At 38.9% G+C, this 24,533-nt stretch overlaps 1 protein-coding gene across 2 annotated transcripts in view; it reads right to left on the bottom strand.

The window, feature by feature from the left end:
- The window catches only part of UGGT2 (UDP-glucose glycoprotein glucosyltransferase 2), a 189,188-nt gene that overhangs the window by 70,685 nt on the left and 93,970 nt on the right, over positions 1-24,533 (bottom strand). For both annotated transcript variants that reach the window (XM_078432418.2, XM_078432421.2), the window contains exons 16-20: positions 18,213-18,341; positions 4,796-4,960; positions 4,325-4,448; positions 4,136-4,234; positions 1,950-2,044 (exon numbers count right to left, since the gene is read on the bottom strand). In XM_078432418.2, coding sequence (XP_078288544.2) covers positions 1,950-2,044; positions 4,136-4,234; positions 4,325-4,448; positions 4,796-4,960; positions 18,213-18,341 — 612 coding nt within the window. The remainder of the gene's footprint in view (positions 1-1,949; positions 2,045-4,135; positions 4,235-4,324; positions 4,449-4,795; positions 4,961-18,212; positions 18,342-24,533) is intronic.

The raw sequence follows: 24,533 nt of genomic DNA, 5'->3' as shown, positions 1-24,533 counted from the left end.
TACTAAAAATTCTTGAGAAGAGACAGAAGGCAGAGGTGATGTACTCCATAGACCTCAAACACCCCTTTTTGAATGTGCTGGTCTGCAGGGCTTGAATGAAGCCAGAATGTGTTCTGAGACTGCCTAACATGACATGAAAATTCTCCCAACTGATGTTATTATGTTTCGTCTAAAATGTATTAACTATTCTTGATGTGGTAGTGCCCCTCCAAGATGGCCCCCGATGATCCCTACTTCTTTATACTTGTGCTTCCATATTGTTCCTCCTCATACTGGATAGGAGCGATCTGTGTCATCAATAGGATATTAGGGAAGTACAGTGTGTGACTTTTGAGGCCAGATCATAAAACACACTGTGGCTTCTGTCTCTTTAGCACTCACTCTGGGGAAAGCCAGCTGTCACGTTGTGCGGACACTTAGCAATGCTAAAATGGGGTCTATGTGGCAACGGAATGAGATGTTCCGTGAGGAGCCAGTGACAAACTGAGTCCCCCTGCCAGCAGCCATGCAAGCCCTCTTAGCAGCTGATGGCTCTGGTTCCAGTCAAGCCTTCAGACAACTGCTGCCAGAGTCCTGACTGCACCCTCACAAGAAACCCTGAGCCACAGCCACTTGGCCAAGTCACTCTTGAATTCTTAAACCCCAGACACTCTAAGAAAACATTTATTGTTTTTAAAACATTAAGTTATGGGGTAATTTGTTATCAGCACTGAATTTACACTTAGCTAATGCAAAACAAACAATTTCATAAAATACTTTGAGTTACGGTTTGTAGGTGTTTTTAATCTAGACAAACTTTTATGCTCCCTTAGAAATATGGAAGGTTATAGAAGAGTATTTTTAAAAAATGTTTATTTACCTTAATGAGAGAGAGAGTGTGAGTGGGGGAGGGACAGAGAGAGAGAGAGGTGGGGATAGGGGGTCCAGAGGAGGCTCTGTGCTGATAGCAGCCAGCCCGTGCGGGGCTCCAGCGCACAAACCAGATCATGACCTGAGCCAAAGTTGGATACTCAACTGACTGAGCCACCCAGACGCCCCATAAAAGAGTATTTTTAAATAGATATAGAAATGTATACTATCGAAGTATATTGGTTTGTAATTCTCTAATAACAAAAAAAATTAAGGTTGACTTAAGGCTTAAAATACTCTTCAGTGAAAATTTATTTTCTTTTTCTTAAATATTCAGAGAAAGAAAGTGCTGCCTGACTATGTGATGTAAAACCGCTCTTACAAACTGCTTTTGGTAAAAACTAGATTTGGTGTCATTGATGTAATGGTAGGGTCTGGACCATTCACTCTGTTTTAATAGCCTATTTATAACTACTATGTCTTAGTTCCAGCTGCTACAACAAAGTACCCATAGACAGGGTGGTTTATAAACAACTGAAATGTACTTCCTACAGTTCTGGAGACTGGGAATCTAAGAGCAGGGTGCCAGCACGGTCAGGTTCTGGTGAGGACCCTCTTCTGGGCTGCAGACTACGGATCTGTCCATGTATCTACACATGATGGACAGAGGGTGAAGTAGGCTCTCTGACCTCTTCTTACAAGGGCACTGATCCCATTCATCACCCAATTCCTTCCTAAAGGTCGCACCTCCAAATGCCACTGCACTACAGATTAGATTTGAACATCTGAATTTTATGGGAGACACAAACATTCAGTGCATACACATTGCAGACAAGTATATGTCTAATAGCAAGGGCAAGCAGGGAACACACAGGTCTGAATCATGGACGACTTGCAGGGTTTTCTTTTCCTGGTCAAATCTGCCTATTGTACATGGAGACTGAATTTGAGTTCCCATTTTCGCCTCCTTATCAACAAGCTGAAGGACTTAAAACATTAACATGGAGGAGAATAAGATTGAATGCACATTCTTCATTTGGCTTTCTCAAAATTAACAACAAATTATAAAATTTTTGTGGTAAGAGTATCTAAATACTTACCATGTGCTTTAATGCATTAAAAAGTAGTTTTCGTCCAGATGGTTTGTCAAAATCAGCAATAATCCAGAGAGTAACTGAAGAAATTACATCATCATCTGAAAGTATCAAATAGTTTAGTCAAGCTGCCTCTTTATAAAATTAAACTAAAAGCAGGGGACATTTCCAGCTAACAAAATACATTAAAAAGTATTAAGCTAATTTTTTGAAAATAAGAAAATATTGCTAAAGATTACACACACACACACACACACACACACACACACACACACACTGACAGGCATATAAAAACACTAGAAGAGTGCTATATAAGCTTTAAATAAACTCGGATACCAAAAAGTAAGAATAGTCTCTAAGGGACATACCTGTGGAATACTTTTATTAGTAGACAAAAGTTGTATTATACTTATGTTTTCGGAATTGGCAAGCAAAATGGTCTTCCAGCTACAGCTATATATTTTTTTTAAATTGAGAATTATACCCCACATAGATGTAAAACTAGATACAATAAAGCTTATTAATAGATACTAAAAACAGCAATATTAGCCTACAATTCATTTATTCCCAAACCTCTATTATTAACTTGGTCTAATTCACATTACCTGTGCCATCAACATTAATACAATTCTATTTTTCAGAAAAATTTGAAAATTTGGAAACCACAAGGAGAAACAATTTTTAGTTCTGAAGTCACAGTTAAATGGGTTTAATTTCATCTAGGCTCTGTATGCATCACCTGTACACTTGTCTAGCCATCATTAAAACCTACACAAAAGCTAGTCCTTTAGATCACATAACCTACTTGAAACAATTATAAAACGTTTGCCAGACCAAAAACTTACCCCTGAATAGATGTGAGGCCACCATTACTATCACACTCAGTGATATCTAACTATACGAAAACTTTAACAGAAAGAGGGCTGACATTGAATTCACATTGAAGCAATTTAAGTGTGAGGCAGTAGCAGCACATTCTTTTCAAAGAAGAAAGGTAAAGAATTCTAATGCCTTCTTAAGGTCAGCACTTTCACCATCATAGTTAGTAAACTGAGAACTATTTCAAAGTGCTAAGTAAATTTCTCACAACTCCATCAGTTCTTTACACGTTTATATAAATGCCAAGCAAAAGGAAATCGGGTGTTTCCCAGTTAACATTCTTTTAAATTGCTAGAGATTTAAGCAAAGGGCATTAATTATAGGCTAACTTATTCTGATGCCCAGAGGGAATTTTTGAAATACACCTCAGAACCTGAAAAATAGACTTCTCCTATTTTTATTCCTTGTTTCTGTTTCCTTTTCCCTTCCCTTGTCACAGTCAGGACCTTATTCTGCCATAACATAGAACTGCATTGTATTTTATTATTTGTTGGACTTCTTGGAGACAGACCACTTTATGAACATAAAATCTGGGATCTGTTAGGAAGTAATTCTGGGGCCATCTGATCCAATCTTGACTCCATGGCATTCTAAAAAACTGGCTGGGTGGCCTCTGCTTAAAACTCTCTCTATAAAAATATACCCCTTACTATGAAGTTCATTTTATCTTTAGATCACTCTCATACACTGAGACAAAACTCAGTCTTCTTTTATCTTTCACATATTGGCTTTCATTTTTCTCTCTAGAGCAAAGATCATCAAATAAAACAAAGCAAAACTGAACCAGCTGAACTCCAACTATCCGTGTCTATTTCGAATAGGTCACTGTACTCTAACAAGGCTTGGCTCCACCATCAACTTCCCTGTCCAGGCTAAATGCATATTTCCCAGTACATTCCTGTATAGGTCTCCCTTCTTTTCTTATAATCCCCAATGTAAGCAAAAATCCAGAAGTTTAATCAGAGGGTAGAACTACTTCTCCTCTGATCTGGGAATTATACTCTTATTCATGCGTTATAAGACACGAGGTTACAGTCTGGAAAGTCTTTTATCGCTTTCTTAAAAAGGTGAAAAGTGGAACAGCTTGCTTTAAGAAAAGGCAAAAAACCAAGATGAGCCCCTGAACATATAACTAGGGTAGAAGGTATTTTCCCAGCACAATCCTTGTATCCTAACAAACTACAAACTCTGAAATTGAAAACCAGACCTCTAGTCAAATGGCAACATACAAATTCATTATGCAAACACCTCACTAAAATTGCAAATTTTGCTACTTTAGGAATAAAGTCAGGAAAATAAAATATGCTCATTACCTTCTTGGGTTAAATAATACATGTTCTTTGCTATTACAGCACTCTTATCTTGCGAATCCAAGAAAAAGAACGTAGAGAAATCTTCAACATCAGCAGTTACTGAAAATTTTCATATTAAATGTTAAATAACCACTTAATAAAACACGCAAAACTCAGTAAGCATTGTAGAAAGTATATGGATCATTTTACCTGATGTGGATATTAAATTAAGGTACTGCCATTTAGCATGCAAAATCAAAGGATTTATACGGGGTACAACATTATTCTTATCCATAAGGAAATCAACTGCATTTGTTCTATCATTTAATATGCCCTGAAACAACAAAAATATTACTTAGGTAACACAGATAATTTATAGGCATATGTTCTAAAGTTATGCACAGAATATACTTAAAGGCTAATCTAAAAAAAAAAATAAATAATTTAGGCAATTAGGATTCATACAATAAACTTTACAACAAATATTCCTGTAAATACCTGAATTTTTTTCCAATTAAGCATTTCTGATGTAATTATGCACAGATAAACTTAGTTAATTACTTTTAAATTCATTACTAAGTGATCAGGATGGAAACTTTTGCTACAGAAAGTTGTTTTAATGCAAAAAATCATTTATAAAAATATCATCTATCATGTACTTCCTCATAAATGCTTGCCTACCATAAAAACGTCCCTCTGTAAATGTACCGTCGCGTCCATCATTCTGCGAAGAACAGCCATTTCTAGTTCTTTCATACTGAGCTCTTCAAGCTTAAAGGGTTCTCCGTTATAAAGAGCTTGAGGCAAAGGACCCAGGCCAGTCATCTTATAAAAGCTTGCTCCCACCTATTTAGTTCAAAAATATCAAAGTTAAACTGAAAAATGTCTGTCTGGAAAAGAAATGCATACGTAAAAGAAGGGACGGGCATTGGCGCATTTTGATACGCCACAGGAAAAAAAGGTTAATTGTGCTAATTTCATTTGTCCTTTCCAAACATTATTTAAAGCAAAGTAATCTACCTATGGAGCAAGAATCAGGAAGCTTTTCCTGTAAAGGGCCAGCTAGCACACATCGCAGCCTCTGTGGGCCATCCAGTCACTGTCTCCACTACTCAGCTCTGATGCTGTAGTGTAGCAGGGGTATACACCGATGCAGCGATGTGGGGCTACCTCCCAAGAAAACTGTATATATAAAAGAGGCAGTGGGAGGGCAGGATGTGCTGACCCCTGTGCACAGTATAACATTAAAAAACATACCATTTATCTGGATCAGAGATTCATTCATCTCTGCATTCATTTGTTTCATTAACAATTTTTGAATTCATGCCATCAGCATTAAACAAGATGCTGTGAATACAAAGCTGAAAGTCGGCCCTCAAGGGATTCACACAGACAGGGCCAAAACAGAGGCACATGCGGCAGCCAGGAAGAAAACTCGAGGATGGAGAGGAGGGGGTCAGAGAAGCCTCTGGGAAGGGGTGACAGGGAAAGTCTTAAAGGGTGAGTAACATTTGCTGGGAAGATAAAGTGGGAGAAGTGCATGTGAAGACAGGAATTGGGGGGAAGAAAACACAGCCTCAGGCAACTGCAAGTAATTTTTTTTTTTTAATATATGAAATTTATTGTCGAATTGGTTTCCATACAACACTCAGTGCTCATATCAAAAGATGCCCTCTTCAATACCCATCACCCCCCTTCCCCTTCCCCTCCCTCCCACCCCCCATAAACCCTCAGTTTGTTCTCAGTTTTTAAGAGTCTCTTATGCTTTGGCTCTCTCCCACTCTAACCTCTTTTTTTTTTTTTTTCCTTCCCCTCCCCCATGGGTTTCTGTTAAGTTTCTCAGGATCCACATAAGAGTGAAAACATGGTATCTGTCTTTCTCTGTATGGCTTATTTCACTTAGCATAACACTCTCCAGTTCCATCCACGTTGCTACAAAGGGCCATATTTCATTCTTTCTCATTGCCATGTAGTACTCCATTGTGTATATAAACCACAATTTCTTTATCCATTCATCAGTTGATGGACATTTAGGCTCTTTCCATAATTTGGCTATTGTTGAGAGTGCTGCTATAAACATTGGGGTACAAGTGCCCCTATGCCTCAGTACTCCTGTATCCCTTGGGTAAATTCCTAGCAGTGCTACTGCTGGGTCATAGGGTAGGTCTATTTTTAATTTTTTGAGGAACCTCCACACTGTCTTCCAGAGAAGCTACACCAGTTTGCATTCCCACCAACAGTGCAAGAGGGTTCCCGTTTCTCCACATCCTCTCCAGCATCTATAGTCTCCTGATTTGTTCATTTTGGCCACTCTGACTGGTGTGAGGTGATACCTGAGTGTGGTTTTGATTTGTATTTCCCTGATAAGGAGCGACGTTGAGCATCTTTTCATGTGCCTGTTGGCCATCCGGATGTCTTCTTTAGAGAAGTGTCTATTCATGTTTTCTGCCCATTTCTTCACTGGATTATTTGTTTTTTGGGTGCAGAGTTTGGTGAGCTCTTTATAGATTTTGGATACTAGCCCTTTATCCGATATGTCATTTGCAAATATCTTTTCCCATTCCATTGGTTGCCTTTTAGTTTTGTTGATTATTTCCTTTGTTTGCAGAAGCTTTTTATCTTCATGAGGTCCCAGTAGTTCATTTTTGCTTTTAATTCCCTTGCCTTTGGGGACGTGTCAAGAAATTGCTACGTCTGAGGTCAGAGAGGTCTTTTCCTGCTTTCTCCTCTAGGGTTTTGATGGTTTCCTGTCTCACATTCCGGTCCTTTTTCCATTTTGAGTTTATTTTTGTGAATGGTGTGAGAAAGTGGTCTAGTTTCAACCTTCTGCATGTTGCTGTTCAGTTTTCCCAGCACCATTTGTTAAAGAGACTGTCTTTTTTCCATTGGATGTTCTTTCCTGCTTTGTCAAAGATTAGTTGGCCATACTTTTGTGGGTCTAGTTCTGGGGTTTCTATTCTACTCCATTGGTCTATGTGTCTGTTTTTGTGCCAATACCATGCTGTCTTGATGATTACAGCTTTGTTGTAGAGGCTAAAGTCTGGGATTGTGATGCCTCCCGCTTTGGTCTTCAAAATTACTTTGGCTATTCGGGGCCTTTTGTAGTTCCATATGAATTTCAGGATTGCTTGTTCTAGCTTCGAGAAGAATGTTGGTGCAATTTTGATTGGGATTGCATTGAATGTGTAGATAGCTTTGGGTAGTATTGACATTTTGACAATATTTATTCTTCCAACCCATGAGCATGGAATGTTTTTCCATTTCTTTATCTTCAATTTCCTTCATAAACTTTCTATAGTTTTCAGTATACAGATCTTTTACATCTTTGGTTAGGTTTATTCCTAGGTATTTTATGCTTCTTGGTGCAATTGTGAATGGGATCAGTTTATCTGTCTTTCTGTTGCTTCATTATTAGTGTATAAGAATGCAACTGATTTCTGTACATTGATTTTGTATCTTGCAACTTTGCTGAATTCATGTTATCAGTTCTAGCAGACTTTTGGTGGAGTCTATTGGATTTTCCATGTATAATATCATGTCATCTACAAAAAGTGAAAGCTTAACTTCATCTTGCCAATTTTGATGCCTTTGATTTCCTTTTGTTGTCTGATTGCTGATGCTAGAACTTCCAACATTTTGTTAAACAGCAGTGAAAGTGGACATCCCTGTCGTGTTCCTGATCTCAGGGAAAAAGCTCTCAGTTTTTCCCCATTGAGGATGATGTTAGCTGTGGGCTTTTCATAAATGGCTTTTATGATATTTAAGTATGTTCCTTCTATCCCCACTTTCTCAAGGGTTTTTATTAAGAAAGGATGCTGAATTTTGTCAAATGCTTTTTCTGCATCAATTGATAGGATCATATGGTTCTTTTATTAATGTGATGTATCATGTTGATTGATTTACGAATGTTGAACCAGCCCTGCATCCCAGGAATGAATCCCACTTGATCATGGTGAATAATTCTTTTTATATGCTGTTGAATTTGATTTGCTAGTATCTTATTGAGAATTTTTGCATCCATATTCATCAGGGATATTGGCCTGTAGTTCTCTTTTTTTACTGGGTCTCTGTCTGGTTTAGGAATCAAAGTAATACTGGCTTCATAGAATGAGTCTGGAAGTTTTCCTTCCCTTTCTATTTTTTGGAATAGCTTGAGAAGGACAGGTATTATCTCTGCTTTAAACATCTGGTAGAACTCCCCTGGGAAGCCATCTGGTCCTGGACTCTTATTTATTGGGAGATTTTTGATAACTGATTCAATTTCTTCGCTGGTTATGGGTCTGCTCAAGCTTTCTACTTCCTCCTGATTGAGTTTTGGAAGCGTGTGGGTGTTTAGGAATTTGTCCATTTCTTCCAGGTTGTCCAGTTTGTTGGCATATAATTTTTCATAGTATTCCCTGATAGCTGCTTGTATCTCTGAGGGATTGGTTGTAATAATTCCACTTTCATTCATGATTTTATCTGTTTGGGTCATCTCCCTTATCTTTTTGAGAAGCCTAGCTAGAGGTTTATCAATTTTGTTTATTTTTTCAAAAAACCAACTCTTGGTTTCATTGATTTGCTCTACGGTTTTTTTAAATTCTATATTGTTTATTTCTGCTCTGATCTTTATTATTTCTCTTCTTCAACTGGGTTTAGAGTGTCTTTGCTGTTCTGCTTCTATTTCCTTTAGGTGTGCTGTTAGATTTTGTATTTGGGATTTTTCTTGTTTCTTGAGATAGGCCTGGATTGCAATGTATTTTCCTCTCAGGACTGCCTTCGCTGCATCCCAAAGCGTTTGGATTGTTGTATTTTCATTTTCATTTGTTTCCATGTATTTTTTAATTTCTTCTCTAATTGCCTGGTTGACCCATTCATTCTTTAGTAGGGTGTTCTTTAACCTCCATGCTTTTGGAGGTTTTCCAGACTTTTTCCTGTGGTTGATTTCAAGCTTCATAGCATTGTGGTCTGGAAGTATGCATGGTATGATCTCAATTCTTGTATACTTATGAAGGGTTGTTTTGTGACCCAGTATGTGATCTTGGAGAATGTTCCATGTGCACTCGAGAAGAAAGTATATTCTGTTGCTTTGGGTAAGGGGGATCCTGTGAGACAAAGTACCAGAGACATCGCTACAAGCATGAAACCTACAGACATCACAATGACTCTAAACCCATATCTTTCTATAACACTGAATGTAAATGGACTAAATGCGCCAACCAAAAGACATAGGGTATCAGAATGGATAAAAAAACAAGACCCATCTATTTGCTGTCTACAAGAGACTCATTTTAGATCTGAGGACACCTTCAGATTGAAAGTGAGGGGAGGGAGAACTATTTATCATGCTATTGGAAGTCAAAAGAAAGCTGGAGTAGCCATACTTATATCAGACAAACTAGACTTTAAATTAAAGGCTGTAACAAGAGATGAAGAAGGGCATTATATAATAATTACAGGGCCTATCCATCAGGAAAAGCTAACAATTATAAATGTCTATGCGCTGAATATGGGAACCCCCAAATATATAAAACAATTACTCACAAACATAAGCAACCTTATTGATAAGAATGTGGTAATGACAGGGGACTTTAACACTCCACTTACAACAATGGATAGATCATCTAGACACACGGTCCATAAGGAAACAAGGGCCCTGAATGACTTGACAGATATATTTAGAACTGCGAGTAATTTTCTATGTCTACGGTGGGGAGAGTTCTGTGTGTGGGAGCAGTGAGATACAGGACAGAGGCCAGCTCCTGAAGGCGCTCAACATCTGCATTTTACCTTGGGAATGACAGAAGTTACTAACCAATTCATCTGCTATTCACAACTATGTATTATTATAGCTACCATCATTGCTAACATTCTCACAATTACTCTGTGAAGCTAAGTACTACCATTACACACATTTTACAGATGCTGAAACACACACGCAGAGATGAAATCACCTCCAGGGCCACCACGTGGCTACTGCATTTCATTTAATTTTTTCTTTTTCAAGTTTTTATTTAAATTCCAGTCAGTTTAACATACAGTATAGTATTAGTTTCAGGTACAGAATTTAGTGATTCATCCTGTACATACAATTCCCAGTGCCCATCCCAACAAGTGCCCTCCTTAATGCCCATCACCCATTTACTGGGCACTTACTGTGTATTAGGCTTATGAGTGCACATAAATAACATGCAAATTCTGTCCTAAGGGAACTCATAGCTTAACAGAGGAAGAGATGGACCCATTAAAAACAAGTGTGAGTATAGCACCCAGGGGTTCCAAGGAGGGCATGGTCAGTTCCATCTAAGAAGAGGGTAAATACTGTTAAGTAATAGGATCAGGTGTGCTTATTTAAAAAAAAAAGACCACAGCAGCAACGGTGAGAAGGAAAGACGTGGGAGAACAGGCCCTGGGAGTGTCGCTCATGGGCTACAACAATAGCGTGGGAAAGAGAGCAAAAGCAGAACAGAAATCAGGGGTGATGGGCAAGGAGAGAACGAGGCAGTTTCTGAGACATTCAGCTGGCTGGACGGCCGGAACATAACCCTGTACTGTTTGGGATGGTAGGAGCGAAGCAGTGGGTTAGGATGGCCATCAGGCTTCTTGCATAGGTGGCCAGGGTGAATGATGATGCTACCCTGTAGGACAGGCATAAAGAAGAACAAAATGGGGTAACAAGGAAGATGATGGGCGTGGTTTTAGATTCTTTTGATTCAGGATCCTTATGGGCAATCAACCAGGTATGGGTATGTCTCTGCTGGAAATACAAGCCCTCTTCTGATTTACTCCATGATTTCTAATTAGGCCACCCGCCCATTCCAAAAGCTTTAAGTACCACAAATAAGCCAATGACACTGAATTTTATATTTTTAGCCCTGTAAGAACAAGTTGCCAAACAGGGACTTAACACCTAATCTAACTGCAGCTTCAGTCTCCCTCAGAAATTTTTCCATCAGATCAGTACCAATGAGTCTGTCACAAGGGCAGAGAGGTAGTCTACATATTAACCCCCCTGCTTTTCCCCTAAGGGAAAGCCTCCTTGCCCAAAACAATCCTTTTCTTTTGCTAATAACGTTCCTGCCCCACCCTCCTTCTCTAAAAATCTTTCCACTTAGTGTAACTCCTCAGATCATCCTTCTGTTTGCTAGAGGGGATGCTGTCCTATTCTTGAGCATTAAAAAAAAAAGCCATTTAGAAACTTAAAAGTTACTCCGTTGAATTTGTGTCATTTAACAGATTTGGTGGCAGCAACGGGGTCCAAAGTGAACTTTGCCAGCATTTGGGGGCAAGAAACACAGGTGTAGGACCCACAAACCCTTTGAGCTCCTGGTCTTTCCTGCCACTTCTAAGAGCTGTGGGTCAGTTCCTGTCAGTTCTCTCTTCTGAGAGACAGACAATCCCATACACTGTGCCCTCCAGCGACTGACTCAAAATGATGGAGAGTGTTCTTTCAAAAACAGGCAGGTCACGGTCACCTCACTGCTCAGTATCTTAGACTTTTTACTGTTGCCACGGTCTTCTTCAACTGTTCTGAGTTCCAATTAGACACTGTTCACTGTGCAATCTGCCCCCTTCCTTCCATGACACACACACAACACAACTCCACTGCTACCCACACAGAGGCAACACCAATTGCTCAGAGTTCTTCACAACTCTGGACTTCCTAACACTGTCTTCTGGGATGTCAATCTCCTGTCACTTCCTTGTTTTCTTTGATTCAACTTTTCGTCCTACTTCAGGACTCAGCTTGCCATCCCCCACTCAGAGACGTATTCCTTATCTCCACCCCCAGAGCACTCCCTTTCACTCTATGTGCTGTGTACCTGGGGGTCCCTTCCAGTGAAGACACATGTCCATCAATCTCGGGGACTTCTTGGTGTTATTTCTCTGATGCTTTCCTTTCCTTTGTTTTCTCTGTTCTTCCTGAGTCTTCTGGATTGAGACTCTACTGGTTTACCATTTATTCTTATTTTTATTTCTTTCTCTTAATTTCTCTCTCTGCTCTATTACATTTTTATTTTATTAAAAATCTTCAGGAGATCTTCCTTGCACGCTATTCTTTTACGTCTTGTGCTTGAACATTAGAAGTACTCAATAAACATCTGTTGAAAGTGCAGATAAAGTTTGGATGGAGAGAGAAAATTACGGGAACATGAGCTGAGGGAATAAAGGCCTAAACTCGTCAATTTTCTTCATGATGCAGGAGTTGGAATGATTTTCTAGGTGTGAAGAGGAAGGCAGGAAAGGGGTTTAGGGAATGGATGCAGGTTTAGAGTAGAGTTTGGGAGGGGTAGGGAGTGGAGAAGACCCAGCTCAGCTGAAGGGTAACACTGGGACGGAAGACGTAGACCATCCTTACAGGACAGTCGCAGGGAAGGACGGCAGAGAACCAAGAGCAAACAGGGGGCACGTACGCACATAACACAAAAATGGAATTTAGTATTTCTGAAGAGTGTACTGTGTCCCTAATCTTTACAAAAATCCTTAATATTCGTAACTTCAGGAGACGATGACTGCAGACATCTTAAAATAACACAACAATACAAATTTCACTACTTAAAAGTGGGTTTCTGATGAAATACGGTAGGTTCATCCACACACATGCTTACTTCTTCTCTCTTCACACATTTCACTAAAGTGAGAATAACAGAGAACGTAAGAGCCCACAAAGAAAAACGGGAGAAAAGACAAAAAGCAGGCGAGCAAAGTAAAAAGTGAAGTCACACCTGTGCAGACAGAACGGAACATGAATATTTTTCATCATCGCTGGAGACACTCCGGATCCCGGACGGAGGATGAGAGCAGAGAAAGCGGAAACTGGCTGAGAGTCTGCACAGGGAGCAGCTGGCTCTCAAGGGCCCTCTCTCAACCCCGAAAATCCAAACTGTTCTGCTTTTCTTATTCTCTGCTGAAACTGAATCACAGAGACCAGCCTCGGTGATGGCAGGCAAGGTGGAGAGCTGAGAAAGGGGACGGAGACCAGGCAGGAGATTCAAGGAACGTTCCCATCCTTCACACCCAGTGCTGGACCACAATAGTGGGTTCCTACACATAACCCGTGCCCTCACCTCCCACAGGTGCACCCTCTTCTGTCACATGTACTCCTTCTAAGAAGAAAATAAAGAATTCTTATTTGAAGAATCAAATGCTGCTTTGATTGCAGGTCAGCTCAGCTCCCCGAGCGAGGCTCACCAACTCACAAGGCCCATGTGTTTGTGATCCGCTTTTCAGGATTTCATACTTCCATGTGAAAGACAACCAGACAGTGTAAGACATCTGACAAATGCTTCGAACACAAAAGAGAGAAATCGAAGCAAATGAGAAAATGGAAGCTTTAGAAGGCAGAGGTAATGCAGGGAGCACAACAACACATCACAAAACACTTGTAGCTAAGACAGTATATTGTGTCCATGAAAGAAAAACTGGGATGCTATAAAACAGGAATATGATACAAGAGGCACCTCCAGAAAATTTTTAAAAAACTGAACGAAAAAGACAAAGGAACAAAAAAAGAAGAAAAAGCAAATAGAGACCCAACTCAGAAAACTCAGAAAGGACAGAGAAAATAAACGAAAGCATTAGAGAAAGAAAAAAGAAATCCCCAGAATTATAGATATGAATCTATTAGAAGGAACTCACCAAATACTCCCTACATAGAATGAAAGAGGATCAATACAAAGACAGATCATGAGATTTCCAAACACCAGAGATAAAAAGATTCTAGAAGCTTTCAAACTGGATTAAAAAAAAAAAAAGAAGACAAAAGAATTAAAATCAGAATGATATCACTGGTCTCCACAGCCTATCAGAAGATAGGAGACAGTATAGAAAAGCCTCCAAAATTTGAAAGAAAAATGGTTACCCACTCCAACTACCAATAAGACACAAATACAGTATAAGATTTTTGAACATAAAGGAGTGATAATTTTTCTCTTAAGCATATTTGCTTGGGAGAGAAGTAAAATCAGAAAAAAAAAAAAATAGGAAATGCACAGTGCTAGCAAAACCAGAGATAAATCAGAGAGCCTGTAAGTGGGAACAGCAAAGGCAGACCCAGAAAGGACAGTGGTGCTTCAGGCCCAGGGGATGGCCAGTTCACTTTAGAGGAAGGGGCACATGGCTACAGGAGGCATTCTGGGGGCTGGTGTGCGTGAAGGAATGTGCCGGTTTGTTTGTTGCTATGTTTATTTGTATGAAAATCTCTGGATAGATATGTGACCGATCTACTGACTATTTGGATACATTTGCAGTAAGAACACTCCACAAATGGGTAAAAATATGGAGCAAGTCTTAAAGTTTAAAAAGAGTTACTAAAAAATGGAAGGACAATCATAGTATTTGATTTACTAAACAGGGAATACTTAAAAACTCAGACACACTAAATATTCACTTACCCAAAATGTGTTAAAAACAGAGCTGATAATCAGCTGGTTTGCACTATACAGACTTTACCACTTCCTAACGTAATGAAATACTTCTGTACCACTTGGTAAATAGCTGCTGTCCTGGGATGGCAATTGCCCATGAGAACCATCGTGACCTCTTTGTCACACTCCCAATGTCGACATGATTCAGCCATTACAGGGTAACCATCAGCATGAGGGCCTCAAGACTCCACTCCAGCTCTAGGACCTGCCTCGGGTTGACTCTCTCTCTGACTGGTTGCTTGTGAAGCCACAACAGTTTTTAAATATTTTAAGTAACGCCCCTAGACTTGGAGAGACCAAGTGAAGGTCTGGAGGTAGGAAAGAGCTCAATCCCCCATGACTATAACAGAAACTCAGCAAATGTATCTAAAACTTAAGATGTGCTGTGCAACTGAAGGAATACAAAAGATGACTCCTTTTCTTGAAGTAACAACAGTCCAGTTGGAAATGAAATTTACATCCATATATGGTATGTATAAAAAAGGCAATTAATGGGAAACGGTAATATTGGGTTGTGAATACCAATATTTAAGGATAACATGGTGTTATTCAGATGATGTTTTTATGGCAACTGATAATAAGTACTATGTTTTGGCTATATGAGAGCTCAACTTAAATTCATTTGTGTATCAGCAGAGACTACTGTTATATTTACCCAGAATCGACATGAATAAATGAATCCATTTCTTTCCACATATAACTTAGATTATGAATATTTTAAGCTAAATAAATATATTGAAATTAAATAAACAGCTTGAATATTTTTACCTAGCTGTTCTTAGGAATGTATTTTATTTAAATGCACTTCATAGCCTTAGGTACATAGGTGTTATAAAAGGCTTTATTCATTAATTTTTTAAAGTTTATTTATTTAGAGAGCCAACGCAGGGGAGGGGCAGTGAGAGGAGGGGAGAGGCAGAATCCTAAGCAGGCTCCACGCTGTCAGCAAGGAGCCCGGTGCAGGGCTCAAACTCGTGAACTCTGAGAACATGACATGAGCTGAAATCAAGAGTCAGAGGCTTCACCGACTGAGCCACCTAGGCACCCCACAAAAAGTTTTAAATACTATGATTAACTTGAACCAGAAAAAGTTTTTTTTACAGAAACAAAGCATATACAAATCAGTAAAAAATCAATAGGCTGTTACAGATTTATAAAAAAAAAAAAAGGGCAAATCAATTAGAAATTTTTTTTTTTTTTTTTTTACTCTGGAATGAGAAGTGATTCTTAGTATCACCATTATGCATCTATCAGGCAGGCAGGCTCAAGAGATACGATTTCTGCACAAGTGTTAGTCCCTAAGGAAGGTAAGGTCTGACTAGAAATTGTGCTCTACCACTGCGTAGCAAGCAGAGAAGAGCCCACTTCTTTAAAAAAAGTAAAATAGAAGGGGCTCAGTCGGTTGAGCGTCTGACTTCGGCTCAGGTCACGATCTCACAGCTCGTGAGTTCGAGCCCCGCGTCAGGCTCTGTGCTGACAGCTCGGGGCCTGGTGCCTGCTTCGGATTCTGTGTCTCCCTCTCTTTCTGCCCTAACCCACTTGCGTTCTGTCTCTGTCTCTCTCAAAAATAAATAAACATTAAAAAAAAAATAAAATAAGATTAAAAAATTAAAATAACATAGAATAAAAATATAAAAAATAAACAAAAAAAAAAAGAGAGAAGAAAAACACAGCATGTAAGGTTTAAGAACAGAATTACTTCCAGGACTCCTATAATTACCATTCACCATCAGCTGATATTAAAACCCAACTGGTGCAACCTTTTGCTTTCAACCTGTGCAAATAGGATCCTTGCTATATAAAAATTCACTGTTTTTCTATTTGGTGAGTTTACATAATCACTATAGGAAATTTGGGTTCCTCTTTCCCTGTTAAGAGTACCTGAAGTATATTTGTAAAAAAATAATTTTCTTCCTAAATTTCCTTGGTCCGGTGAATAGTTTTATTAAAAGAGATGCCTCTATGCAACTTGGCCCTACACGTTCATCTTGATTGCTTTTTAATTTTTTTTTAATTATATGAAGATAGAGTCATGAAAACAATCAATGAAACTCTCGCTTTTGAAATTATGATTTGGAAAACCATTTGTGCAGGACTAAAAAAACTCCCTAATTCCTACCACACTGGCTTTCAATTGCATTGAGACCACTGGACTCCTGGCTCTGCTTCTGTTTTGGTGCAGCCTGTGCGCCCCAGAGGGCTCCCCATGGGCTACTGTTGGGGCCTCTCCCAAGAAGGCCGTGTCCATATCCAACTATGACACTTCACCCTGACAGCACTTTACCCAGCAACCTCCTTCACTCGCATGCCCCAGTATCTTAGACTTTACAAAAGACACTCCCATAAATTTAGGGTAGGCATTTCCAGCAGAAATTCAGCAGCACAGCAATTCTTATACATGGCTTTACTGTACCCCCTTCCTCGCCCCCAGAGCAGCAGTCTCTAAAACTTCACTGCTCTCGTGACGTTCTGTCCCACTGCGCAACCCTCACTCTCAGATGGCTTTGTCTCCTCAGTATTTCATTCAGTAGATGTTTACTGATCACATAGTATGTTCTAGTCACTGGGCCCTGGGCTTGCAAAACTCAACACGAGCCATGATCCCCACTCTCACTGAGGATGTGGACCAGTGAGAGGGCAGGTAATGAACAGCCAAGTGTAACCAGCATTATGCAGGAGTACACAGTACTATTTCAGCATGTGAAATTAGCATGAACAACTTAATCTCACCTGGAGGGTTAGGAAGGGATGCCCAGAAGTTCTTTCCAAAGTGTTGCTTTTCCCCCAAAGTAACATTAAAGCCAAGCACTACAGAGAAGCAGGCACAGGCTAGGAAAGAAGGGAGGCAGTGTGCAGCAATGCTCAGGAGGAGCCCATGCAGCAACCTGAACTAGTCCGACTGTGTGGCGGGAACAGAAGAGCAAGGAAAGAAAAGAGTCGTGAAAGGCAAGACCAAAGAGAAAACAGGGGCCAAGACGGGAGGGGGCGGGGTGTGGATTACAACACCAGTGATCCTGGCCTTCGCCGTTACCATGGAGAAATACTGCATACAAGAAAGCCAGGATCAGATCTGTGGTCTAAAACCTCTTACAAAATGCAAGAACCCATCTAGAAAACTTGACGCCTGTAGGAGCATTAGAAATTCAGGCCCAGCGGTGCTCCATCTTCCCAGGTTTGGTTCTTGCCCCAGCCTTTACCTACAAGGCCAGCTTTCCATTTCTTCAAATACAAATTACGTTCCTTACAATTTTTTAAAAAAAATTTTTAACGTTTATTTATTTGGAGACAGAGAGAGAGCATGAATGGGAGAGGGTCAGAGAGAGGGAGACACAGAATCCCAAGCAGGCTCCAGGCTCTGAGCTGTCAGCACAGAGCCCGACGTGGGGCTCGAACTCATGGACCACGAGATCAAGACCTGAGTGGAAGTCAGACGCTTAACCGACTGAGCCACCCAGGTACCCCCCGTTCCTTACAATTATACCCGCAAGTTTTCTATCCTATAAATCCTGAGAATTCTCTTTTCTCGTACTTTTCGAAAGGTCAACAGCAATTTAAGTACTGGGGTACAACTTGCGACAGGTCTGAGGGTCTAAAACCCCAATCATGAGTTAATTTTATTGAGATCCTTTATTCATGAGATTATAGTAAAAGTTTCTTGGATTCTATTTTCAAAAACTTACATTCCAACTTACCTTTCTGTCATTATCATATTTAGAATGAATTCCCAAAATATCCCAGATATTAGCATCTGGAAAAACATTTAGAACACTCTTCACATTGTCCACAGTGAGTATATTGTCATTCTTCACTTTTTGGTACATCTGTAGAAATAAAGATTTATAATTAATTTTCATCTTATGGCAATTAGTTTTCTTTCTTTCCCTGAGTATGCCGACAGATTTATAAAAACAAGCTTTCTACTTTGTAAGTTCTAAGTATACCATATACATACATATATACACACATTCCCCCATTCACAAATAATTTTATTACAAAAATTTTTTTTTCCACATTTATTTATTTCTGAGAGACAGAGAGAGACAGAGCGTGAGCAGGGGAGGGGCAGAGAGAGAGACACAGAATCTGAAGTACACTCCGGGCTCTCAGCTGTCAGCACAGAGCCCGATGTGGGGCTCAAACCCATGAACCATGAGATCATGACCTGAGCCCAAGTCGGATGCTTAACTGACTGAGCCACCCAGGCACCCCGATAAATAAATCATTTTAACCACACAATATTTCTTCTTCCAACAAAAACTGCTTTATGAGAATTCCATAGCTTTCAAAAATACTGTAACAAATTTATGTTATGTTCTATTTTGGTCTAACTAGACACTAGGATTCTTAGTAAAATGATGGTTTCCGTCATTTAAAAAGGTATGTATAAAATATTTCAAATACCTTATTTCACAAAGGCTTTATTTTCATTCTAGGCTTCCTCTGTACCTCCGTTCTTCACCACCCCACCCCCCGTTCCTACCCCACCTCAAATGTTGTAAGCGCACTGGCATGAGGTAGGCTGTTACTCCTTTATTTTCTTGTTTCACTTGTCCCTCATTGCAGACCATGCCAGGCACTCTGCTAGGCATGTGGAAAAGGAACTCCTCTGCACCAAGAGAGAAGGCCTCTCTGAGCAGAAACCTCAGCTGAGACATAAACATGAACACAGAGTTAGCATTAAGGCAGAAGAAACCAGTAAAGTACAAGTACCATTAAGTAGCAGTTTGATACACAGGTATCCCTCGCCTCTCAAAAGTTCACATTATGCCACTTTTCTATTACAAGAGTGACATCTGTTTTCACCAACCAAAAGAAATCCAAAGAGGATTTTTGCTTTTATGAAAAATGGTAAAAATGTGAAAACAGTGTTCAGCATCTGTTTTGCAGTGAGTGAGGACAGTGGCCCCACCAAGCTCCTTCCCCAGGAACTACACTCAGGAGCATCTCAGCATCCAGCCACCAGAGTCTCAATTGTGTCTATGAACATCTGTGCTTAATTTATTTTGTGCATATCATTAGCAAGGTGTGTCCTAAGGTACCAGAAAAGCCTTGAAAGAGGTTAGTTTTTGGTCCTGGAAAATACTAGAAACATTTTTCCATATAAACTGATGGTAACTGCTTCTTCACTTCATACCATTTGTGTCTACAAAAGGTTTCAGGAATGCTCTACTTCAGGAGTGGGGGAGACCTGTATTAGTTGAGAGTATTATTCTCAGTTTCAATTCACTTCTATCATTATGGCCAGAGACAATAAGGAATCAGCATTCTTCTTCATTTTCATTTTCTCAGTGTAAACCTGGTAACCTATTCCTTTAAAAAGAGGCAGTCTATAATTAGATCACACAATTTAGTTTTATGAGCTTCTCAATTTATGGGCAGGTTTTCTTCTCATATTGAGCAGCACATGCTATGATCTTAGTAACTGAAAAAAAAAAAAAGCAAAAATTTCAGCCTTCTATAAAGCATAAACAGGGATTAGAAAAATGATATTTTGAATACAGCAAAAGCTATATATGAGGTTACTGAGACTAGTCCTTTTACAAATTAGTCATTTTAAAATAGTAGATATTCCTAAGGTATCTAAGGCAGCTAGAATGTCTAAATTACTTAGATATATAATGATCCAATCTTCTCATACATTAAAAAAAAAAATTTAAACTATTATGTAACTCGGTAAGCAAAAACAGCAATTTTGGGTCTCTACTTCTCCATACAAATTTTACTTATTTTTCTGTTCTTTCTTGCTTTATTACGGTGTAATTGACAAATAACACAATACATTTAAACTGTACAACATGATAATTTGGTAAATGAACACACCGTGAAAGAACTGCCACCACTAATTAACTAATATATCCATCGCTGCACACAGGTTTTCTTTTTGGTGAGAACACTAAAATTCTAGTCTTTGCAAATTTCAGTTACACAGAATAGTATCATCAAACCATAGTCAACATGCTGTATATTAGATCTCCAGAACTCATTCCTCTTAAAACTGGAAGTTATACCTTTCGACTAACATTTTCTCACTTTGCCCAGCCCTGTGCCAACCACTTTTCTACTCTCGGTTTCCAAGACTTCAGCTTTTTTAGATTCCACAGACAGGTGATATCATACAGTATTTATCTTTGTCTGATATATGTCACTTAGTCTAATGCCTTCCAGATTCACCCATGTTGTTGCAAACGGCAGGATTTCCTTCTTTTTAAAGTCTGATGTTCTAATTCATGTATATGATACACCATTTTCTTCGTCCATTCATCCACTGATGGACACTTACATTGTTTCCATACCTTAGCTCTCATGAATAATGTTTCAGTAAACGTGGGAGTACAGACAGTTCTTTGAGATACTGATTTCCTTTGGAAATACACCTAGAAGTGGGATTGCTGGTTCAAATTGTAGGAACCTCCTACAATTTTAATTTCTTGAGGAACCTCCAGACTTTTCCATAATAGCTATACCAGTTATAGTCTCAGAGGGTTCTGTTTTCTTTACATCATGCCAGCATTTGTTTTCTTGTTTGTTTGATAACAGACACCTGAGGTGAAAGCTCATCGTGGGTTCTGATTTTCATTTCCCTGAGGATTAATCAAGCTGAGCATCTTTTCATACACCTGCTGGTCATCGTTATGTCTTCTTTGGAAAAATTTCCATTCAGATCTATTGCCCATTTTTAAAAAGTTTTTTTAAATGTTTTATTTTTGAGAGAGACAGAGCACGAGTGGGGGAGGGGCAGAGAGAGAGAGAGAGGGAGACAGACAGACAGACACACAGAATCTGAAGCAGGCTCCAGGCTCTGAGCTGTCAACACAGAGCCCGACGCAGGGCTCCAACTCACAGGCTGTGAGATCATGACCTAAGTGGAAGTCGATGCTTAACCGACTGAGCCACCCAGGAGTCCTTCTATTGCCCTTTAAAAAAAATTTTTTTTTTTTTCCTTTTGATGCTTATTTATTTTTTAGAGAAAGAGAGAGCGGGAACGGTGTAGGGGCAGAGATAGAGGGAGACCAGAATCCGAAGCAGGCTCCCAGGCTCCCAGCTGTCAGCACGGAGCCTGACGCAGGGCTCAAACCCACAAACCGCGGGACCATGACCTGAGCCGAAGTCAGACGCTTAACCGACTGAACCACCCAGGTAGCCCTTATTGCCCATTTTTTAAGTGAGTTATTTTGTTTTGTTGCTGTTGAGCTGTATGAATTCCTTGTATACTGCAGATATTAATTCCTTACCGAATAGGTAGTTTGCAAATATTTTCTCTCATTCCACAGTTGCCATTTTGTTTCACTGATGGTTTCCCTTGCTGTGTAGACATATTTCATTTTGATATAAACCCCCTATTTTTTTTTTTTGTTTTTGTTTTTGTTGCCTTTGACTTTGTTGTCAAATCCAAAAACCATTGCCAAGATCAATGACGAAGAGCTTACTTACCCTCTATGCTTTCTTTTAGGAAACAGTTTCAGGTCTTATGTTCAACTTTTTAATCCATTTTGAGTTAACTTTTGTATATGGTAGAAGATAGGGATCCAGTTTCATCATTTTACATGTGCATATTCAGTTGTGCCAATTTACTCCACTCTGCTTCCTATTAATCCTAACTTTATGTTGACAAATGTTAAATTTTAAGTCCCAAAATAGATCCATTTCATCCTCTGCTCCTTTGTACAATTATTGTCATTTGTACTACATCTATATGTTAAAATCTGCTTTAGTCAATCTTGTGCAATTCAAACACAATAAAATATATTCATATAGCCTTTTATATTCACCCGTATATTTACATTTTTATTTATGGTTACCATTTCATTTTTGTGTATGAATTTGAGTTACCATCTGGTGTCATTTCCTTTCAGCCTAAAGGATTTCTTTGTGTTTCTTCTTGGTATTTCTCCTGAAGTAGCACGGAATTGGAAAGATCCTAGTTCGTGTTACTTCTCGTTGAACTTCTGAAAATAAACTTATTTCATGTTGTTTGTCCAGTTTTGTGCTTATGGTGAGATGGTTAATGTGTTGTCAGTTACCTATCATGGCCAAAAGTTAAAGTCTTAAAGCACTTTTGCATTCTCAAACACGCATTCAACAAATATTCATCAACTATGTAATATCCTATTTTTCGGATCTTAATCTTGTAAGGTAGGAAGAGAAAATCAAATTACTTGTAAGTCTGGATAGCCAGTGTGGAGAGCTGAGATACAAAGTCAATTGTTTTGCTATAAATACTGTACTTACTCTACCATAACTCTCTAACACATTTCAATAATTTTCATAGACTTTTATAATTTTGTCTGCTATAATATTTCTTTCTGATACTATATTTTCAAATTATTTCATATAGATAAAATAATTTTCTCATGAAAGCAATGGAATAATATTAAAGAGACTTTATAGTTCAGGTATTTTACTAAAAGACTAGATTTTGCTCAAATTATTCTGAATTAGTGAAGCTAAGTCACCTAAAGGATACAATACATTTACAACAGAATGGTATTAGCTCAATCATGTTTTACTTTTCCATGGGCTACTGAAATTTTAGGGTCAAGAGCATACATTGTTGTTTTTTTTAATGTTTATTTATTTTTGAGAGTGAGACAGAGAGAGCACAAGCTGGGAAGGGGCAGAGACAGAGGGAGACACAGAATCCAAAGAAGGCTCCAGGCTCTGAGCTGTCAGCACAGAGCTTGACACTGGGCTTGAAATCACCAACTGTGAGATCATGACCTGAGCCAAAATTGAATGCTTAACCAACTGAACCACCCAGGTGCCCCAAGACCATACATAGTTTGAATAACCATGACCATTCTCACACTTCAGACCCTGGTGAATTCTAGTATGTTATAGGTATTCCTTCCTCATTCATTTTTCCCTCTCTTTCCTCTAATAAGTTAGCACAACTTGTAGGCTATGGCACACATTTAATACTTTTATGCTGCTTTGTAGTGAATCCTATGGTTTCAAATGTAATTTGTTTTTCTAAGATACTACAGTACTATGCTGAACATCACAGTAGATAATTCAAAAGGCAAGCGATTGAGAAATATGCCATCATATGCAAATTAATGTCTGATATAAGAGTCAAAGGAGAGAATTAAGATTACTTAAAGAGAGTTTCAAAGGTCTTCAAGTTTCGTTAGTTTTGAATGTCATACTGATCCTTTTACAATAAGGTAGCCAGACTTCAATAAAAGATATGTCAATCTGAAGTCCTTATAAACTCTTACACTAATCAGTTAGTAAAACAGACCGAGATACAAGAATGACACATATTCCACAGCACTCTTACAGAACAAAGTGTATCGCCAAGTCACTGAGGTGCAGGTTGTTTCTGTGTCCCAGGACAGTGAATGAATGAGGTATTTAGTGGTTTTCCTGGGGCTACGGAAGCAGGGTAGGGAGTTTACAGGGCTTTGGTAATTTCATTCTCACTTTGAAGAAGAACCAGTCCTTGTTGTAATAACGGTTGAAAGCAAAAGACCAATGAATTAATGAAACTAGTTTTTAATCTATGATCTGACATCCTTAATGATAACAATATAGTTCTTTAATATATCTTTTCCATGATGGGCCATAGTAGTTTCAAAACCTCAATTACAAAATAATCTTCTCACCTCTTGTTCTTTAATCAGGTCCTTACCAACTTCTAACTTTTCTTATACCATCTCTTTGTCAAACTCAGTACCCATCCTACCATTTCCCCCTCAATTTGCTGTCATGAAGTGATCTCCTTCTCCTTTGAAATTCTCTAGGGAGGGTCTACATATTTTGTCATTTAGAATGTTTAACTTTGCAGTAACCTCTTTTATTCATAATCTTGTTCAAGACCTCATTCAAGAATTCATCCTTGACTAATCATTTTCTATGAGTATGTTTTCTTCTAAACTTCTATATACAATCTAAATTCCATTAGTGGCTGAATAAACCCAAGAAAATTCATCCACTCTGGCAGAGTCTCAGTTGCCTAATTTGTAAAGTGGGGACGACATTATGTATTTCAGGTAGAAGCTGCAAGAATTAAA

The sequence above is a fragment of the Panthera onca genome, chromosome A1 (assembly GCF_046562875.1).
Source record: "Panthera onca isolate mPanOnc1 chromosome A1, mPanOnc1 haplotype 2, whole genome shotgun sequence".
Taxonomy (NCBI): Eukaryota; Metazoa; Chordata; class Mammalia; order Carnivora; family Felidae; genus Panthera; species Panthera onca.
This window is presented reverse-complemented; position numbering and strand designations above follow the sequence as displayed.